At 39.6% G+C, this 18685-nt stretch overlaps 1 protein-coding gene across 3 annotated transcripts in view; it reads right to left on the bottom strand.

The window, feature by feature from the left end:
• LOC111074873 (unconventional myosin-VIIa) overlaps nt 1-18685 on the bottom strand; it is a 348050-nt gene that overhangs the window by 74787 nt on the left and 254578 nt on the right. For all 3 annotated transcript variants that reach the window (XM_041594218.1, XM_041594219.1, XM_041594220.1), the window contains one exon: nt 10484-11459. In XM_041594218.1, coding sequence (XP_041450152.1) covers nt 10484-11459 — 976 coding nt within the window. The remainder of the gene's footprint in view (nt 1-10483; nt 11460-18685) is intronic.

Below are 18685 nucleotides of genomic sequence, written 5' to 3'. Positions count from 1 at the left end.
GCTTTTCAGAACTGCAAACAGTTATATAATACTTAAGTTATGTGAAAAAAAAAAAAAATAAAAATAAACCAAAAAAAAAACAATACTATAAAATTTTGTAAATCCCGAAATCTATCAGAAAAAGTTATTTTAGTCCACAGCGGAATGAAAAAGTTCAATTTTGTCGAGTAGTGTTATTATAGCAAGTGGCACGGGGTATGTCCGACCGCAAATCAGGAAGCGTCGACATTGGCGAACGTGTCCATCCTTAATTGGGTATCATGATTCGGAGATTTGGAATTAAATTCTGACCAGGGTCGTAATTTAAGTTCTCACACATTCAAGGAAGCATGCGACACTTCGAATTCAGCGTAAAGTGCCATTGGGTGCCCAGCAGCGTAATGACCGGCGTTTGAGAGCTGGCGTCTAGAGGTGAGATACGTCAGAGAGTTCAGAGGTCCGCGCAACTACTTTGGAGTCGGACACGTGCGGACTCTGCAGCTGCACGCCAACCGGCGCTCGCTGCGTTGGGTTACTAGAGAGCCACCTATATTGACGACGACGACGTGCAGGCACATTTTGTATATTCAAAAACGCAATGTGCCCCAATGAAGACCATGTCGATACCACGACTGGAACTTCAAGAGCCGTACTGGGAACGCGACTGATGGTCACCGTTAAATAGGAGCAAATAGTGTAGCAATCAGCAGCTGCGTACTGTGGACTGACTCTAAAGCTGTTTCCACACTGGATAGGCAGCACCCACCGGCGGTGGGTTCGATGCGGATGAAGAAGAGACACTATGTGAGTTTGCACTGGTTATAGGCAGAGCCCATGTTGATTCGGCGGGCAAAAGTGAGGCGTTCGCTGAGCAGACTAAACGGAAGACTGTCCCAAAAGACAGTCAATTACGAGGGCTGTCGCCATACGTTAACGACGATGGATTCATACGTGCGTGTGGAAGGATCAGCGCAGCGCCCGATCCTACTGTCGCACAAATCGGCAATGACAGAGATGATCGTCTATCACTAATAGGTAAAGATGCGGCATCTGAATTACAAACATAAGAAGGTTACTACAGAAGGTGGTAACCAATTGGTGATGATGTGGGTACGATTTGCCGTCGAACGGAAGAAATGGGTTCACACTATTCACCTGCCTTGCTACAAGGGCCATCCACTTGGAAATGACGCAAAATTTGTCAACAGATTCGTGCATCATCACGATGAGGAATTTCATGTGCCGAAATAGACCGGTGGTCAGGATGAGAAGCGACAATGTAAGGAATTTCGTCGAGCTCAGGAAGTCCCATTAACGCCGATCGACCTGCTGAATGGAGCAGCCGATCTGCCGGACCTTCTAGGAGACAATGGTCAGCCGCCTGATAGGTTCGAAACAAGGAAACAGTAGCGTATTACCCGTAAATGAGTACACTGGGTAAATGAGTACCTACGCTTGTGCGCAGGGAGAAGTGGTGCGAACGAGTCGTGGAGATCTGGTGTAACACTGCGATCCGGCCATACCGTGGAATCGTGGATTACCCTGGAAATGATACACGGGGATCGGGATGTCTCGTAACCGACTAGTCTAGTGCTCGATAGTCAGACATTTTAAATGTAATGACATGTGTCGTAAATCGATGGTATGCTCATCTAGTATTTCTCAAGAGATTATGTATTTGGGTGATATGCGGTCACACCTAGGACCTTAGTAAAGTCAAGACATGCTTTACCGCTTCGGATTTATTCCGACTTACAAGATCGAAGAAGGGTGGGAGGAAAGACTGCGGAACGCTAAGGTTCAGTTTGAGGTTTAATCAATAAACGTATTCCAACTCCTATAGTATTAAACACATCATCATCTTTTATCATTGCTTACGCTACGAGATCTAGCTATTTCTTGTTTCGGTGTGGATATTTGGATTTTAAGGAAACTCCTAGGTGATCATAGTCAGCTTGTCAAGCTCAAAAAACGAAACCTAACCTAGTAGGACAGACGAGTTATCTGATGCTTGCATCTGAATTAAAGTACGATTATTTTGATTTTGCACTGTTGTTTTCATGAATGATGTAAAGACAATCATACTTTGGTGTTGAGTAAATATCATCGCTTACCACTAGTAAAAGAGACTTCAGGGTGTATGCAAGATCTGCTGGACTGCTTCGTCTCCACGCCAGGCAGTGCCTTTTATGGATCGGCCTGCCATCGGATTTTTCACCAATGTCTTATAGATATCTCATTTATATTTCGGAATGTTTCTTACATAAATATACATTGTCGAGAGGATTGCCCGGTAACAGAGGGTTAACTAACGCAATCGCCTCCCAACAAGTATCCAATGTCCCCGGTAAGGTGATCGGTGTGCACCGGTACCGTGGGAAAGGAATTTCGTGAATATATTTTTAGGAATATTTATTTATTGAATCTTATTTTAGGTACTTATTGTATAAGCCCCCTTGTGCCGGTCTCCTGTCTTTTGGAATGTGCTGAGTTTTCGTTTTTGCTGGGTGTTGTTCTCTTCACCTGGGAGTAGCGTTGGTTGCATCGACTGCTTGTGACGAACCAACGAATGTGTCCTTTAGGTGTCGGTGGTGAAGTAATCAGAATTGCTCTTCGTTGAATTTGATTGCGAATCGCGGTAATGAAACTCAAAAACCCCATTTCGTGGTTGCATGGAGTTTCTACGCTCAATCGTTGGAGCGCGGCTTATTTTCCCTATTTATGGCTGTCCATGCTCCGGTTATCGCAGAACGCAAAAAGTTGCGATTTGACAGTCAAATCGTGCTCCGGTTTGCGTAAATCGAAAGATTTTAACGATTTGAAACCTGTTGCCAATGAGCTCGCGATTTCAAAACGAACGCACCTATACACAAAGACATAAAGAACCCAGGACCCATTCCATGCAAGTCACCCGCCTGTCGTGCACTGGCAGTTCACTTGGAGAACGGACAGTTTCAACGCCGGAAGAGAGGTGACGTGTTGCTGGCTTCGCTGATGTCTATAAGACTGATGCCCTTGGACGAATATAAGCAAATCATCCACGCCAAGACGAATGCTTCTATCTTCGCTTGCTTTTGGTGAACATTAGAGGCCCTACATCTTTCGCTTCCTTGCGTACTGTGGATGGTGTACTGTGCCCTACTTTTCGGGATGCTTGCCAGTGTTTGAATTTGCTCGAAAACGATACACATTGGGACTCAACACTCGCTGATGCAACTGTTTCAGCGCAAGCGAATCAAATTCGTACAGGCGAGACAACGTTCGCCTATATATCATTACATATCATAGGAATGAAATTTTAATACTTTTAAGATGCAATATCTTTAACAACAAATACTTTTTTTTTACCATAAGGAGTGATAACTCTCTTACAGTTGAACTCGAGCAGCTTTTGATATAGACCATACTAGAGATTTGCTATTTTATATTTAATACACCTCTAAGGTAATTTTTGTTTGTTTGTAATTCCACAGAATAGCTGAAACTCTGCATAAACATATCATATGATTTATTTATTTTCACTTAAAAAAACCATAAGCTTTAACCTTTAAGCCATTCTCTTTTACCACGTTTGTTTTATTAGTGTTTCTTTTTTTCGGAGAACGAGTCTGACGTCTCAAGTTTTTATACCCGTACTCAAAAAAAAGTTAAGGGGTATTTGTGGTAAATGTGGATGTGTGCAACGCAAAGAAGGAAACGTTTCCGACCCCATAAAGTAGATATATATTTTAATCAGCATCAATAGCCGAGTCGATATAGCCATGTCCGACTGTCCGACCGTCCATCCGTCTGTCCGTCTCGATGAGCGCCTAGATCTCAGAGCTAGAGCAACCAAATTTTGTTTCCAGACTCATGTGATATCGCACTGCTACAAGTTTTTTTTTTTTTTTATTATTACGGGATTTTATTTATCGAATCTTCCCTATTAGAGACTTACGGCAAGTATACAAATCTTAGCCTAATATATTTATTTAATTAATTACACTTAATTACTTAGAGTAAGTCCCTAGCTAAGTATTATTGCTGGGTGGGGAGGTATCTTCGCCGGAGTCGTGTATGGCTACTGTGCCAAGTTAAAGACTGCGCAAGTCTATTAGGATGGGCTTGAAGCTTGGCCTGGTACTTTGCTTTCACTTTGGCAATTTCATCTTTAACTGATCCTACATTAAAGTGTTTATGGATATTTTCATTCCGTATATACCATGGTGCCCCGGTGATAGTTCTTAGTATCTTCGATTGAGCTCTCTGGATTATTTCTAAATTACTAACGCAAGCATTTCCCCATATCTCGGAGCCGTATGTCCAGATGGATTTGAGAACTGCATTGTACAAAAGTTCTTTGTACTCCAGTTTTAGTGGTGAACGGATGTTTATTAGCCAATGTAGATTACTAGCTTTAAATGTAAGTGGATTTCTTTTCGCTTCGATGTGTTTACGCCAAGTAAGCCTTTTATCCAGATGAACACCAAGGTATGTTACTTCGGTGGTTTGTGGAATGTTGATAGGGCAAGTTTGTCTGTTTAACGTAAAGGTGACATGCTTGCACTTTTGCTCATTTGCATGTATCCGCCAGTCTGCTAGCCATTTTTCTAAGGCCACGAGATGAGATGATAAGTGTTCAGTGGCCCTTCTTGGGCACTTGGAGCAACTTAATATGGCAGTATCATCAGCAAATGTCGAAGTTGTTGCTAGGCTGGTTGTCGGTAGATCTACTGTGAATATGATATACAGTGTCGGTCCCAACACGCTGCCTTGAGGTACCCCAGCTTTAATTGTCTGATATTTAGAGAGGAAATCTTTGCATCGTACTGCAAAACTTCTTTGCTGTAGGTATGACTCCAATATTCCATGGATGTTCTGTGGAAGTAATATTTTGATTTTGTGGATTAAGCCATCTAACCAAACGCGGTCGAAAGCCTGGGCGACATCCAGAAAAACAGCGGAGAAATACTCCCGTCTTTCAAATGCATTTCGTATCTCAGAGGTTATACTGTTTACTTGTTCAATGGTTCCGTGTTTTTCGCGAAATCCAAATTGGTTAGTCGTTGATGTGTAGGTGTTGTTTGATACAATTCAGGAGCAGCTTTTCAAATATCTTTGATAGGCAAGGCAGTAGGCTGATAGGTATGTATGATGGTGGCTTGGACATGTCTTTTCCGGCTTTATGGATCATGCCTTCTTTTATCGCGTAGCAGCACTTCAATGTGCCTAGAAGCACGACTGCTGTTGGGAAGTTTATTAGGTGCTAATATTGGCGTTAAGTGTTTTGCCACCAGTGAAATTAAGGATATTAACGCTTCGACTGACTTATCAATTTCATCTTTACAATTAATGTTTGGGCAGCTATCAATATGAGAACTCATGTACTTCCTGTATTTGAGCCAATCTGTTTTGCTAGAAGTTAGAAAGTGTGGGCGTTCCGAAAGCTGTGGATGGTCGTAAAGGTGAAGTAGAATGGGCGAGTGATCCGATGATAGATCTGTTAAGTGATCTATCAGGGGTGCCACAGAAATCACTTCCGCTGGAAAATCACCTCAATTCCATTCCGCCGTGCCACACACCGATTTTTCAGCGAAATCGAAATCGCTCACAATTTATCGAGCGATTTGATTAAATACACCCATAAAACACACCTAAAACGATTCGAACCTTACTTTTCCATAAAGGTTGTTCAATTGGTGGTTAACCCTTATCCAAATAATATATTATTATACATGTTGAGTTAATAAAATAAGCATTTTAGTAAATCACTATTCAATCCGCTGACTAGGGCGATTCGGACTTTCGAAGTTAATACAGTAATGCCACCTTTTTTAAGTCGAATTCGGAGCAATATATTTAATGTTAATTATATTGAAAGCATTCTGTTTTTCTTTAATTAAGCATTACAAACGAGAAGGAACTTGCGAGTCGCTTCTGGGGACGCGACTCTACTTATACCGGTACTCATTCAGTATATATATTTTTGAGCTTATGATTTTTTAAAATTTTAAGAATTAAAAAAAAATTTTACATTTTACATTTTTTTGCTACATCTGTTATCTACATCTACATCTACAATGTATATTTTACATCTAACATGTAGATTATAGATGTACCATTCATATTCTACATCTCCTCCGCTAGGGGTTGCTCGCGCACTGAACGCGGCAGAGTGTGCGAGCGAGATGGAAAATGAGTTGTGTTGTCGTAGGCTGAAGGGGGCAGGGGAAGCAACTGAAAATTAATTTCTTCATTCTGGCTATAATTATGATCCGATCTGCTTCAGATTCAGCAGTCTGGTAGATATGGGCATTCTCTACGATACTGCGTTTTTAGTTTTATCGTATCTTTAAAAATGTGCCTGCCACAGATTTTCGTTCTTTGTGGAGGCGGAAGGGGGCGGGGCAAAATTTTGAAATACACTTGTAGCAGTGTGATATCACATGAGTCTGGAAACCAAATTTGGTTGCCCTAGCTTTTATAGTCTCTGAGATCTAGGCGCTCAACAAGACAGACAGACGGACAGATGGACAGACGGTCAGACGGACAGACGGACAGACAGACATGGCTATATCGACTCGGCTATTGATGCTGATCAAGAATATATATACTTTATGGGGTCGGAAACGTTTCCTTCTCTACGTTACACACATCCACTTTACCACAATTATATACCCCTTACTTTTCTAGTGGGATAAACAAGCGGGCCATGAGCGGGGCGGACGAGGAGCGGCAGACGGACAGACGGACAGACAGACATGGCTATATCGACTCGGCTATTGATGCTGATCAAGAATATATATACTTTATGGGGTCGGAAACGTTTCCTTCTCTACGTTACACACATCCACTTTTACCACAAATCTAATATACCCCTTAACTCTTTTCTGAGTACGGGTATAAAAATAGCTCATTGTAGTAAAACTTCCTTTACGTCAAACGTGTGCATACTTTTTGTGCAAATTGTGAAAACATTTGTAGTCATTCGTAGTTCTACCAGGTGGCATCGCCTTAAAATGCCAAAACAAAACTAACAAACCATTTCTACACATTTTTGCCATTGCAATTATGTCAAAAACCCCTTTTCGCCTAAGCGCAGACCCATGGCAGCACAAATAGAAGCATAGCGATCATTAAACCCAAAAACTGGTAATTGTAATGAACTAAATTAGCAGTAGTTTGAGAAGACAATCACAAAAACCACATACGTATCGTCTGAACGTGAAAACGAGTCTGATGCGTTTGTATTCTAATATGTTGCCTCCGTAGTTCTTGGATGGCCAACAGTCTCGGTAAAAGCATTTTAATTAAGTTTACCGTAAAATTCAGATGTGTGTTTTTTTTGAACAGCTGATAGCTGCCATACATGCAGAGTTGCCAGACAACTGCTAGAGTTGCCGAGTACATTGTTTTGTTTGAGTCGCACGATATGGGATGTTTTTTTGCTTTTAAATTATAAAAGTACAGCCTTAAAAAATCAAATTTTTTTATATCATAAAAGGAACAAAAATTAAAAACCAATTGTTTTGATATGATAAAATCAATAAAACTGCAAAATGAACCCTATTCGAATTGAATCTTGAAAGGTGTCAACCCTAGCCTTAGTTCGAATTTGGTTTATGACAATGCTAAGAAAAATGAAATCGCTCGGAATTCTGTGGCACGGCGGAAATTTTTAAAGCGGAAATCCTCTGCGCGGTTTCCCATTTCACTAGTTATTTCTGTGGCACCCCTGTATATTAATCTGAGCTTGCAGCACCCTTCGTGTAACTGCAAAATCAATCAAGTCGGGTTGCTTGTTTGGATCTGCGGGCCAATATGTGGGCTTGCTCGGAGAGATAAAGTCTAGCTTGTTTAGTGGGGTTATTATAGCGTAATATAGTTGTCTTCCTTTCGGGTTGATAAGTCTTGATCCCCGATGGGTGTGCTTGGCATTGTAGTCACCAGCTGCTATAAATCGGTCACCTAGTAGGTCGAAGAATGTTACAAATTCTGTTTCGGAAATGCAGAAGCGTGGTGGTATAGGCAGTATACTGCGGCTAGGTTTAGGTAGCCGCTCTGAATTTCAATATGAATTGATGTTGCCTGTAGATAAGGTGTAGCAAATGAAGGCAATGGATAATGCCTAATGCGATTCTTGATCAGAACGCCACTACCTCCATGTGCCTTACCATCCGGATGATTTGTCGTATAGAAGTTATAGCCATCGAGGTGAACAAAGTTTTTATTTGTTAGGTGAGTCAATGTCGCATGGCGTCAATGTCGTGTTGAGCGAGGAACTGTAAGAGCTCGCATTTGTGCTCCGAAATGCCATTTGCATTCCAGAAACATATATTTAGACAGGCCATTTAAACAGATTTCTGTTTGATTAGGAGCTCCAGGTGGAGATTTTGGTTGCGCATAAGATCCTGCATCGTTTGTTGTATTGCTACCATTGTGTTTGTTATAGTTACCAGCATTGACTCAATTTCACTAGGCAATTGGGATGCATTAGCAGGGGTATGTTGGGCAGAGATTTCTGGGATCTGATTTGATGCCTGATGCTGCATTATTCCAGCTGTGGTTAGTTTAAGTGTCGGCTTAGAGACTGAGGCGTACTACCCGTTGTTGTAACTTAACGCAAAATAAACTCCTGAAGTCGTAGTTGATGGTATATATGGTAAGTTTTGTCAGACGACCGGGTTTCGAGCTGCAGTTATTTGTGGGTTTAGGCGATTTTTCAATTCTTTATAGACAGGACAACCTCTATAGTTGGCAGTATGGTTTCCCCCACAGTTGCTACATTTCCTCCTTATTTACAGGGCAGGCCTCAGTGAGGTGAACATCACCACAGGCAACGCAGACTGCCCGTAGAGTGCAATAGGTTTTCGTGTGTCCATATTCCTGGCAATTTGTGCATTGGACCGGCCCATTTCGTTTGTGTGGTTCCTCAACGGCGATCCTACGGTGCAGTAGATATTGAAGCTTGTATATTGGGTGAACTTCATTTTTACTTATATGCATACTTTCAGGTGTCAGTTCTACTTTGAACATTGGCGGGGGAATTTTAATTCTATTTATTATGTCCATAGCCATTTTGACTTCGAAGCCCTTATCGTTAAGTCCATCTATTATCTCATTGATTGGGACTGTTGGTTCGATTCCTTTGATAACCACTTGTAATCCTTTGCTACTTTTAAGTTGGTAGGTGTAGTAATTCATTTTTTCATTTTCGAGGTATTTCGCAGCTGATCGATAGTTTTGTTCGTCATTGACTTGTATTTTTGTTTCATTTATGTTACCCCTTTTTATTCTAAAAAATCATAAGCTCAAAAATGTATATACTGAATGAGTACGGGTATAAGTAGAATCGCGTCCCCAGAAGCGACTCACACGTTCCACATATCCTCCGCTAGGGATTGCTCGCGCACTGAACGCACCAAAGTGTGCGAGCGAGAAAGAGAATCAGTAGCTTCAGCAGCGCTGAAAGGGAGGGGAACCAACAGAAAAATTTGAAATACACTTGTAGCAGTGTGATATCACATGAGTTTGGAAACCAAATTTGGTTTCTCTAGCTCTTATAGTAGATATGGTCATTCTCTACGATACTGCTTTTTTAGTTTTATCGTATCTTTAAAAATGTGCCTGCTACAGATTTTCGTCTTTTGTGGGGCGGAAGGGGGCGGGGAGAAATTTTGAAATGCACTTGTAGCAGTGGGATATCACATAAGTCTGGAAACCAAATTTGGTTGCCCTAGCTCTTATAGTCTCTGAGATCCAGGCGCTCAACAAGACGGACGGACGGACGGACAGACAGACATGGCTATATCGACTCGGCTATTGATGCTGATCAAGAATATATATACTTTATGAGGTCGGAAACGTTTCCTTCTCTGCGTTACAAACATCCACTTTACCAAAAAACTAATATACCCCTTAACTTTTTTTTGAGAAATGTAAAATTCTGTGCCACAATAATAATTATTGCGCGTTAAATCCGAAATCAATGTTCTAAAAATTTAATCTAATCACTTAAATTCAAAATCTCTAGAGATTTTCGTGGCATTTGCGACGAAAATATGCATCAGGGAGAAGGGTATGTGCAAGTACACTAGCAGTTAACAGACTTAAAGCGCTCAAAGCGGAATACGAGCTGTCGTATCAGCATATATTTATTTAATCTATACATACTGTATTGCTAAAGCCTATAGCTTCGACGGAAGGAATGGAATACTTTGCATGCAAACATATAGATGGAAAGACACGCGTACGGACACGGACATGGCTTCATAAACACGTGTTGCTTTTCATAAGAATATACATATTTAATTTATGGGGTGGGATGCTTTCTTGCCAGATACAAAGTCAATGCCAAAAAACCTCTGCAAGGGTACAATAACAAGAAGCTATACATGGCACATCTTGTAATAGGAGTAACACTAAAAAAATAAACTGCAGTGTTGTTTGCCAGCATTTATTTCATAGCGTTTGTAGATAATTTGAATATGTCATTGGGTAAATGGGTGATTTTTTTAAGACTTACCAGATGTTCCGAGTCCAGAAAAGGTTAATATCGAATCGAAAATTTGGACCATAGATGTTTCATCTTGATCAGAAAGTGAACTTAAGCAAAACGGAATTTGTTGTTTACTAAAAGCCCAAAACGAATGTGAAAATCCTTTATATGTTTCGCCATGATCTTGGACGTTATCTCTTTGCTCAGTTCTCAATTTTTCAATCCTGTGCTTTGACAGACGTCTTAGCGTGTTTCTCAAAAACCCGCCTAGTTCTTGAGGCTTTCGAACTATGTTCATGTCGATCAATTGCCTTCTACTTATTACAACATTCTGATATAACCTCGATCTATCTTCATGAGTTGTTCCTTTATTTTTTTTTGTGCAGTCGGTATTATTTAATATCCAGTTCGATAAAGAAGGACAGTAGGAAATAATTAGGGAGCCGATTTCGTCTTTTTGTAACGTCTCAAAAACAAAACATTTTTGCGAATCTATCAAAGAACTTCCATTACGAAATTGCTGGGCCGTTTGGTGAGTATTGCGATTGAGTGATATAGTTATAAAACTATCACTGGGATCCAACATAATTGATTCGATATCGACGTATTTAAATTGGTAAATAACAAACTTGTCTTCCGGCTGAATAAACATTATTCCATCACAGTTTACTCCAAGAATGATATTGTTTACAAAGCTCCAGTATCCTTTGTAAATAACACTATACATTGTTGTGCCATAAAGCGGGTACTGCATTACGCAACTTAAATAAAGTACTTTTGCAGTTAATTCATTTCTTGATGATCCGTATTGTCTATGAGCTTGAGCTAGAATTGGAATCCAGAATTGTTGCTCCCTAGTCTTTGATATTCGACATGGTAAAAAGTTATTGATGTCGGAATAATATTCTGGCTTTGGCTGATTCGAAGGATCTCCTAATGACACTTGAGCTTGCAGTCCTGCTAGTTGAAGAGCCACTTTTTCGCTGACAGGGAATTCATCAGTCTATAAGGAAAATAACACTATTGAAAATTTGATCCAAATTGTAAACATTTTTAAATCTATCAATTAATCAGCGCTAGTTCCAAACAAACACAAGAATCAAATCAACTTATTCTCCTTACATTAAAGGTTCACATTGTTTAAATTATGAATTTTTAAGAGATAGTTAAGGGGTATATTAGATTTGTGGTAAAAGTGGATGTGTGTAACGCAGAGAAGGAAACGTTTCCGACCTCATAAAGTATATATATTCTTGATAAGCATCAATAGCATGACTTAGTACCGGCTACGTTACCACGTTATCACGTTCTGGACACATCTTGGATTTGGAGTCGCCCACCATCAAGCAACTAATCATTGGACATTACTGAAAGTCTCAACGTGGAACGGCCCAGGTACCTTGATTTTGTATGAGAGAGTATTACCAAAGACTATACAATACAATACAATTCAATATTATATAGTCTTTGGTATTACCCAAATTGTTCCCATCAAATGACTACGGTAATAAAAAATTAAAATAAATCATAAATATTTCAAAACAGACATCCTATATCTATACTATAACTTTCTAGAACAAAAATCTGTGTCTAAGCGGCTATCTCTGCAACGCGTGCACAAAATTGCATGCTTTTTAAATGTTTGTTATACCCGTACTCAAAAAAGATTTAAGGGGTATATTAGATTTGTGGTAAAAGTGGATGTGTGTAACGTAGAGAAGGAAACGTTTCCGACCCCGTAAAGTATATATATTCTTGATCAGAATCAATAGCCGAGTCGATATAGCCATATCTGTCTGTCTGTCTGTCTGTCTGTCTTTCTGTCTCGATGAGCGCCTAGATCTCAGAGACTATAAGAGCTAGGGCAACCAAATTTGGTTTCCAGACTCATGTAATATCCCACTGCCACAAGTGTATTTCAAAATTTCGCCCCGCCCCCTTCCGCCTCCACAAAGAACGAAAATCTGTGGCAGGCACATTTTTAAAGATACGATAAAACTAAAAACGCAGTATCGTAGAGAATGCCCATATCTACCAGACTGCTGAATCTGAAGCAGATCGGATCATAATTATAGCCAGAATGAAGAAATTAATTTTCAGTTGCTTCCCCTGCCCCCTTCAGCCAACGACAACACAACTCATTTTCCATCTCGCTCGCACACTCTGCCGCGTTCAGTGCGCGAGCAACCCCTAGCGGAGGAGATGTAGAATATAAATGGTACATGTATAATCGACATGTTAGATACATAATATATGTAAATGTAGATAACAGATGTAGCAAAGAAATGTAAAATGTAAAATTATTTTTTTTTATCATAAAATTCTAAAAAATCATAAGCTCAAAAATTTATATGCTGACTGAGTACGGGTATAAGTAGAGTCGCGTCCCCAGAAGCGACTCGCACGTTAATTCTCGTTTTTTTTTAAAGATAGCTACTCGACAAAATTGAACTTTTTCTTCCCGCTGTGGACCAAAATGACTTTTCTGATAGATATCGGGACTTAAAAATTTTTATTGTACTATGTTTTTTTTATGGTCTAGTTTTTTTAAAGAATTTTTCAAATATGGTATTTTTTAATGATTTTTTCAATGGTAGTGCTTCTATTATTCAAATAACTTAAGTATCTTATATCTGGTTGAAAAGAACCTTGCAGTACTTTGCAATATTTCCTGGCAAACATTTCTAGTTTTAGATAGACGCATTAATTGGGCGTCGTTGAAGGTATCGTTTGGAAGAATCGATGGATAAACGGCCAAGTTGCAGCCATTTAACCAAAGCGACTCAAAACTCATTTAACCTGAAAAATACCGTACGGTACGTTGCTGGTCCAATGCCAAAGGATCACGTTAAGGTACCAAAAATTCAACCCCTTTTCGTTTGCTTTCTTCCCAGTTGACAGTTCGGCCCGTTTAACGAATTTAAGCTCCACTGTCTCTTCATAGATTTTAATGAACATTCAATACCTTCAACGACGCGTAATTAATACGTCTATCTAAAACTAGAAATGTTTGCCAAAAAAAAATATATTTTTTTCCACTTTTCCTGAGTTTTTAAAGTCAAAATTTCGAAAAAAATACCGCACATAAATCATAATTTTTGCATTTCACTGCTTTATATTTCCCAGACGGTAAGCTGAAATCACAAAGTGTTTGGGCTCAACTTCTAGCTGTTTTAATTATCTTTTCAAAATTGCTAAGTTCTTTACAACCAGACGTAAGATACTAGAGTTATGTGAAAAAAACAAGCGCTACCACTGAAAAAAGCTTAAAAAAAAATACCAAACTTCAAAAATTCTTCAAAAAAAAGTTCTGCCATAGAAAAAAAACCATAATTCTTTAAAAAATTTTAAAGCCCCATATCTATCAGAAAAAGTCGGTTTGGATCCTTGAGGAAAAAAAAGTTCGATTTTGTCGAGTAGTGTTATTTGCCATAGCAAATAACGGTAATAATTACGCTCCCATAAATCCGTCTGGATACATAACTGGCACAGCCGAAGAGGCCTTCTGACAGAAAAATGGGACCTTCTGTCAGAAGGAAGAACCAAAGTATAACAGCATGGATTAAGAAAATTTTAAAATAAGTTATATAAAAATACACATAAGTACATATAAACATAAAAAACAAAAAATTATGAACGTGCATGATGCATGAATTCCTATAGGAATGGATGGTGAAGTGAAGTTATAACAAAAACAAAATTCATACACATTTGCCAAAGGTACTTTTTCGTGAAACCCTGGTTCCAAATCCTTTGGTTTTTCGTGAAGACCTGGTACCTATTTTTCCTTTCTTTTTATTTGATTTTTCATAACTTCTTTTCCATCTCTGTCCTATTGCTATGATCGTTGAGTGAGTGTGAACGAGAAGGAAACATCTGACTCGCGAATCGCACATCCGGGTGCTTTTATATAAAACCACCCCTATTCTATAGCCCTGCTCATTTAGTGAGTGTAAGCGAGAAAGAAATATTCGGCTCGGAAGAGCGCAGTTCATTTTCTACTAGAAAAGGTCATGTTGAAAGGCTTGTAAATCATTTGCGTTCAAGAGTTTAAAGGATTAAGACCTTCACGAAAATATCCCATTTAAACCGTAGCTTGGTGCAAATTAAAGAGTGAATACATACAAAAGTATCAGAAACCTAGTCCAGAATTTGAAAATACAATTAAAATTCCGACAAAAAGACAAACCACGGAGGCACGGAAAACGAATCACTATCTAGAGTTCCTTTGCCAAACGTCGGTCATTGTAACCCCATTGTGGTAATTTAGTTGCATTTATATTAATTAAAACCTACACAGGTATGTACATAAATACATATACAAGTATATATCAAAATATTACAAATAAATGTAACTTCGTTAAAAGAAGAAACTAAAACTATATATATAAAGAAAGCAAAAAAAAAAAAAAATTTGTTCGGTTCTGCAATCCTATATGCAACAGCGACGCGGGAAAAACTTTGTTGGTCTGCCATCTATGCAACACGCTCGACGCGAACGACTGAAGTTGTTCGAAGTGGTCAGTGAGTGTACTGTGGAATAATCCAACACGCTAGACAAGTTTGAGCATTCGCTCATACGAACTGGTCACTTTTGTGTGCTTAGACCCGAACAGAGAAACATGTTGCGGTTTGGTTTTTTTGGTTGTAGGGAACTTTGGAGATGGTTGATAATATTTAAAACATAAAAAAAAAAAAATATATATATATACAGTTGTGTTCAATGAAATAGTAGTGCCGTACCTCACTACTTTCAAAACTCTTTTTTAAATAGTTCACGTCTTTCAAATTGAACAAGTGATACCTTTACGGAAAGCCTGGAATGTAAGCATTAGAAACTCTAAGAAACCCCTTATACATTTGCATTCCATCTTCTTGTTTTTCATGACTTTAGACAACTACCCATGATATCTACTGTTCAATGAAATAGTAGTGCTGGGTTTAATTAATTTTTAAAAATTAAAGAACAAAGCAAATTAATTTAAATAAGCCACCATCCGCAAGCTCAATTTATATATCGAATAATTTGATGAAAGAAAGTTTTGGACGTAACGGAACTTTTGATTTTGAAGCGTTGAAGAAATCATTGCTCGGTCCAGAAGAGGATACCTAAGAGTTAGGCTAAAAACTTAAGGCAGGAGGTATAATGGCATTGAAAAATAAGTTGTATGCACTCTCAATATTGTATTTAATCCAATGAACTAAAAGAAGTAGACTGGAAATCGATTTTGTATGCGAAAAAAACATTTTTTAGAGGATGGTCGGCGATGGTCGAAGGCCAGGCCTTTAATATCCTCAAAAATTATGAAAATTGTAAATCGCTCTGTCAGTGATGCGACAGTTCTTAGAGGTCTATTATACATTATTTGAATGCAAGAAGTCCCAGAAAGTTCCGCGTTTGGATCTGAGAGTACATGGGTGCACGACATCAGTTTGGAAAATCGCATGTGGTTTGGCCTGTGTTCACAGTGACAAAAATGCTTTTGACTGATGATAGTAAAGTTGTATTATATGGTAAGATAAACTCAAAAGATTATGTTTGGCATTCACAGAAATCCGATAACCACTTAAAATCATGAAAAAAATAGCATTGGGCATGCTAGGCTGAGCCTTATGGGGCCCAGCTCATATAAGCTAGTACTTTCTAGCCTGGCGTTTTAGTATAGTATGGTTTTGGACGAAACTGTGTATGAAGGTATACTTTAGAATACATTACATTCATATTACAGCTGAAAAATTCCTGCTAAAAGGATATTTTAACAGGATAATGACTTAAAATACCCAGAAAAGCTCGCTAGGAATTGATTTTTATCGGAAAAGATCGACGTTTGCAAATCCGTGAACCAGAGCCAAGTTTTAGCAAGTAGTTAATGGATTATTTGGCTCAAATCCTATTGAAGCGTTGGCAAGAGATCAATGACCCATATCCGGCCGGTGCACGTTCGCAATGAAAACCAAATTGATAAAAAACTAAATATTAAAGCTCAAGAAACATGAAGAAAATGAAATATATGTTTTTATTTGAGTTTCGTTGTTTTTTTTTCAATTTTCTAAAAAAAACACTACTATTTCATTGAACAGCATATTTAATGGGTATTCGGCTTATGTCATGTAAAACAAGAAGATGGAATTCAAATGTATGGACATTTCTTCGGATTTCTAAGGCTAACAATCCAGTCTATTTAAAAAGGTATCATTTGTTCAAGTTGGATAACTGGAAATGTCTCAAAAAGAGTAAAACTGATAAGGTGCGGCACTACTATTTCATTGAACACAGCTGTACATAAATGTAGGTTATGGAGGACCGAGAGAGACACGAAGCGGCCGTAGTTTCGTCGCGTCGTCTGTATAGGCAGCCTTCGGCTCTGAGAGAGCCGAGAGCAAAGAAGGAGATCAGTCGAAGTCGAGAGTCAGAGACAGTCAGTCGTAATTCAGCCACGCATCGTACGAAAATCACACACATAAGTTAAGAACATAACTGTACCACAAATTGTACTTGGAGCTAAGAAATATATATAATAAGTTCAATATCCACACTTATAAATAAATTGCCATTAAGCAAACAAAATATCTACAAATTGGGGGCTCGTCCGGGAAATAAGCCCAAGACTACATCTAAATCTGTGGCTTGTGTGTGTTTTTGGAGCAATTTGGCGAACACGAGACTGTGTGCACTGGAAATCGGTCGCTGTGCGAAATTGAAGCGGAGTCTGGCGTACAAGTTCGAGAGAGACAACACCACAATTGTCGGAAAGAAAAACGCAAGAGTGTATGCAGATGTTCAAGGGCACGAGAAGCGACAAAGCGACGAGAAACGGCAGAGGACGCTAGAGCTACAGGGAGACAAGTGGCACAGAGACGACAATCTGAGCGCGTTCGTTCCAACGAAAGCAGAAGCGACAAAGCGACGAGAAACAGCAAAGGACGCTAGAGCTACAGGGAGACAAGCGGCACAGAGACGACAATCTGAGCGCGTTCGTTCCAACGAAAGCAGAAGCGACAAAGCGACGAGAAACAGCAAAGGACGCTAGAGCTACAGGGAGACAAGCGGCACAGAGACGACAATCTGAGCGCGTTCGTTCCAACGAAAGCAGAAGCGACAAAGCGACGAGAAACGGAAGAGGACGCTAGAGCTACAGGGAGACAAGCGTCACAGAGACGACAATCTGAGCGCGTTCGTTCCAACGAAAGCAGAAGCGACAAAGCGACGAGAAACGGAAGAGGACGCTAGAGCTACAGGGAGACAAGCGGCACAGAGACGACAATCTGAGCGCGTTCGTTCCAACGAGAGCAGAAGCGACAAAGCGACGAGAGACGGCAGAGGACACAGCAAAAATCAAAGAACATTGGTTGTTGTTGTGCATTGCGTCTAGGAGAGGCGTGAGCTACGAAAGGCAAGCGGCGAAGAGACGACCATCCGAGCGCGCTTATATTCGTGAGCAGAAGCAAGGCAACAAAGAGAGGACGACCAAAGCAACATCGACAGTCAAGCGAGATCTGGATGTGGTAGTGTGTGTGCGTCGTATTTGGAGTCTGGAAAGTTCTACGAGCGAAACAAGGGTAAAGCCATAGTAAGGGGAGGTGAGTGTTAACAGAGAAGCGATCGTTAACAGAGGCTGTAAAGGCGAAGCTGTGTTTACATAGAAGATTTTTAACTGGCCAACGTTAAGACCTTAATTATTTGATTTATATATTATATTCTTTGATTTATATTGTTTGATTTAACTAAATTTCTTAGATATAAGCTAATATTAATCAAATTGTATTTAAATCGTCACGATGCAAGTTGAAGAGATTATGACACTGAGAGTCGCAGATTTGCGAGTTAAGTTGAGAGAGCTTGCGTTACAGACGACGGGTCGGAAACGCGATTTGCAAGATAGACTGTTAGTTCATTTCGGTTACCAAGTTGAGGAAGATGAAAATGAAGGTTCAGATGATGAATCTGTAGTTACAGCAATCGACGATACCGTGGCAGTCCAACGAGGTGCACGACAGTTAGAGAATATATCATGGTTTACGCTGAAAGACGTGGAAGGTAGCGTGTCAAAATTTTCTGGTTCTAATAACCCCGACATTAATCAATGGATAGAGGAATTGGAGGAATGCGCATCTACTGTTCAGTGGAGTCAATTACAAATATTCATATATGCCAAGCAGTTGTTGGCTGGTGCCGCAAAATCGTTTTCTCGTAGTTTGCGTGATATTCGTGATTGGAGTTCGTTGAAG

The sequence above is a fragment of the Drosophila obscura genome, unplaced genomic scaffold, assembly GCF_018151105.1.
Source record: "Drosophila obscura isolate BZ-5 IFL unplaced genomic scaffold, ASM1815110v1 contig_216, whole genome shotgun sequence".
NCBI lineage: Eukaryota > Metazoa > Arthropoda > Insecta > Diptera > Drosophilidae > Drosophila > Drosophila obscura.
The sequence above is the reverse complement of the archived record's forward strand: the minus strand, read 5'-3'. Positions and strand labels throughout refer to the sequence as shown.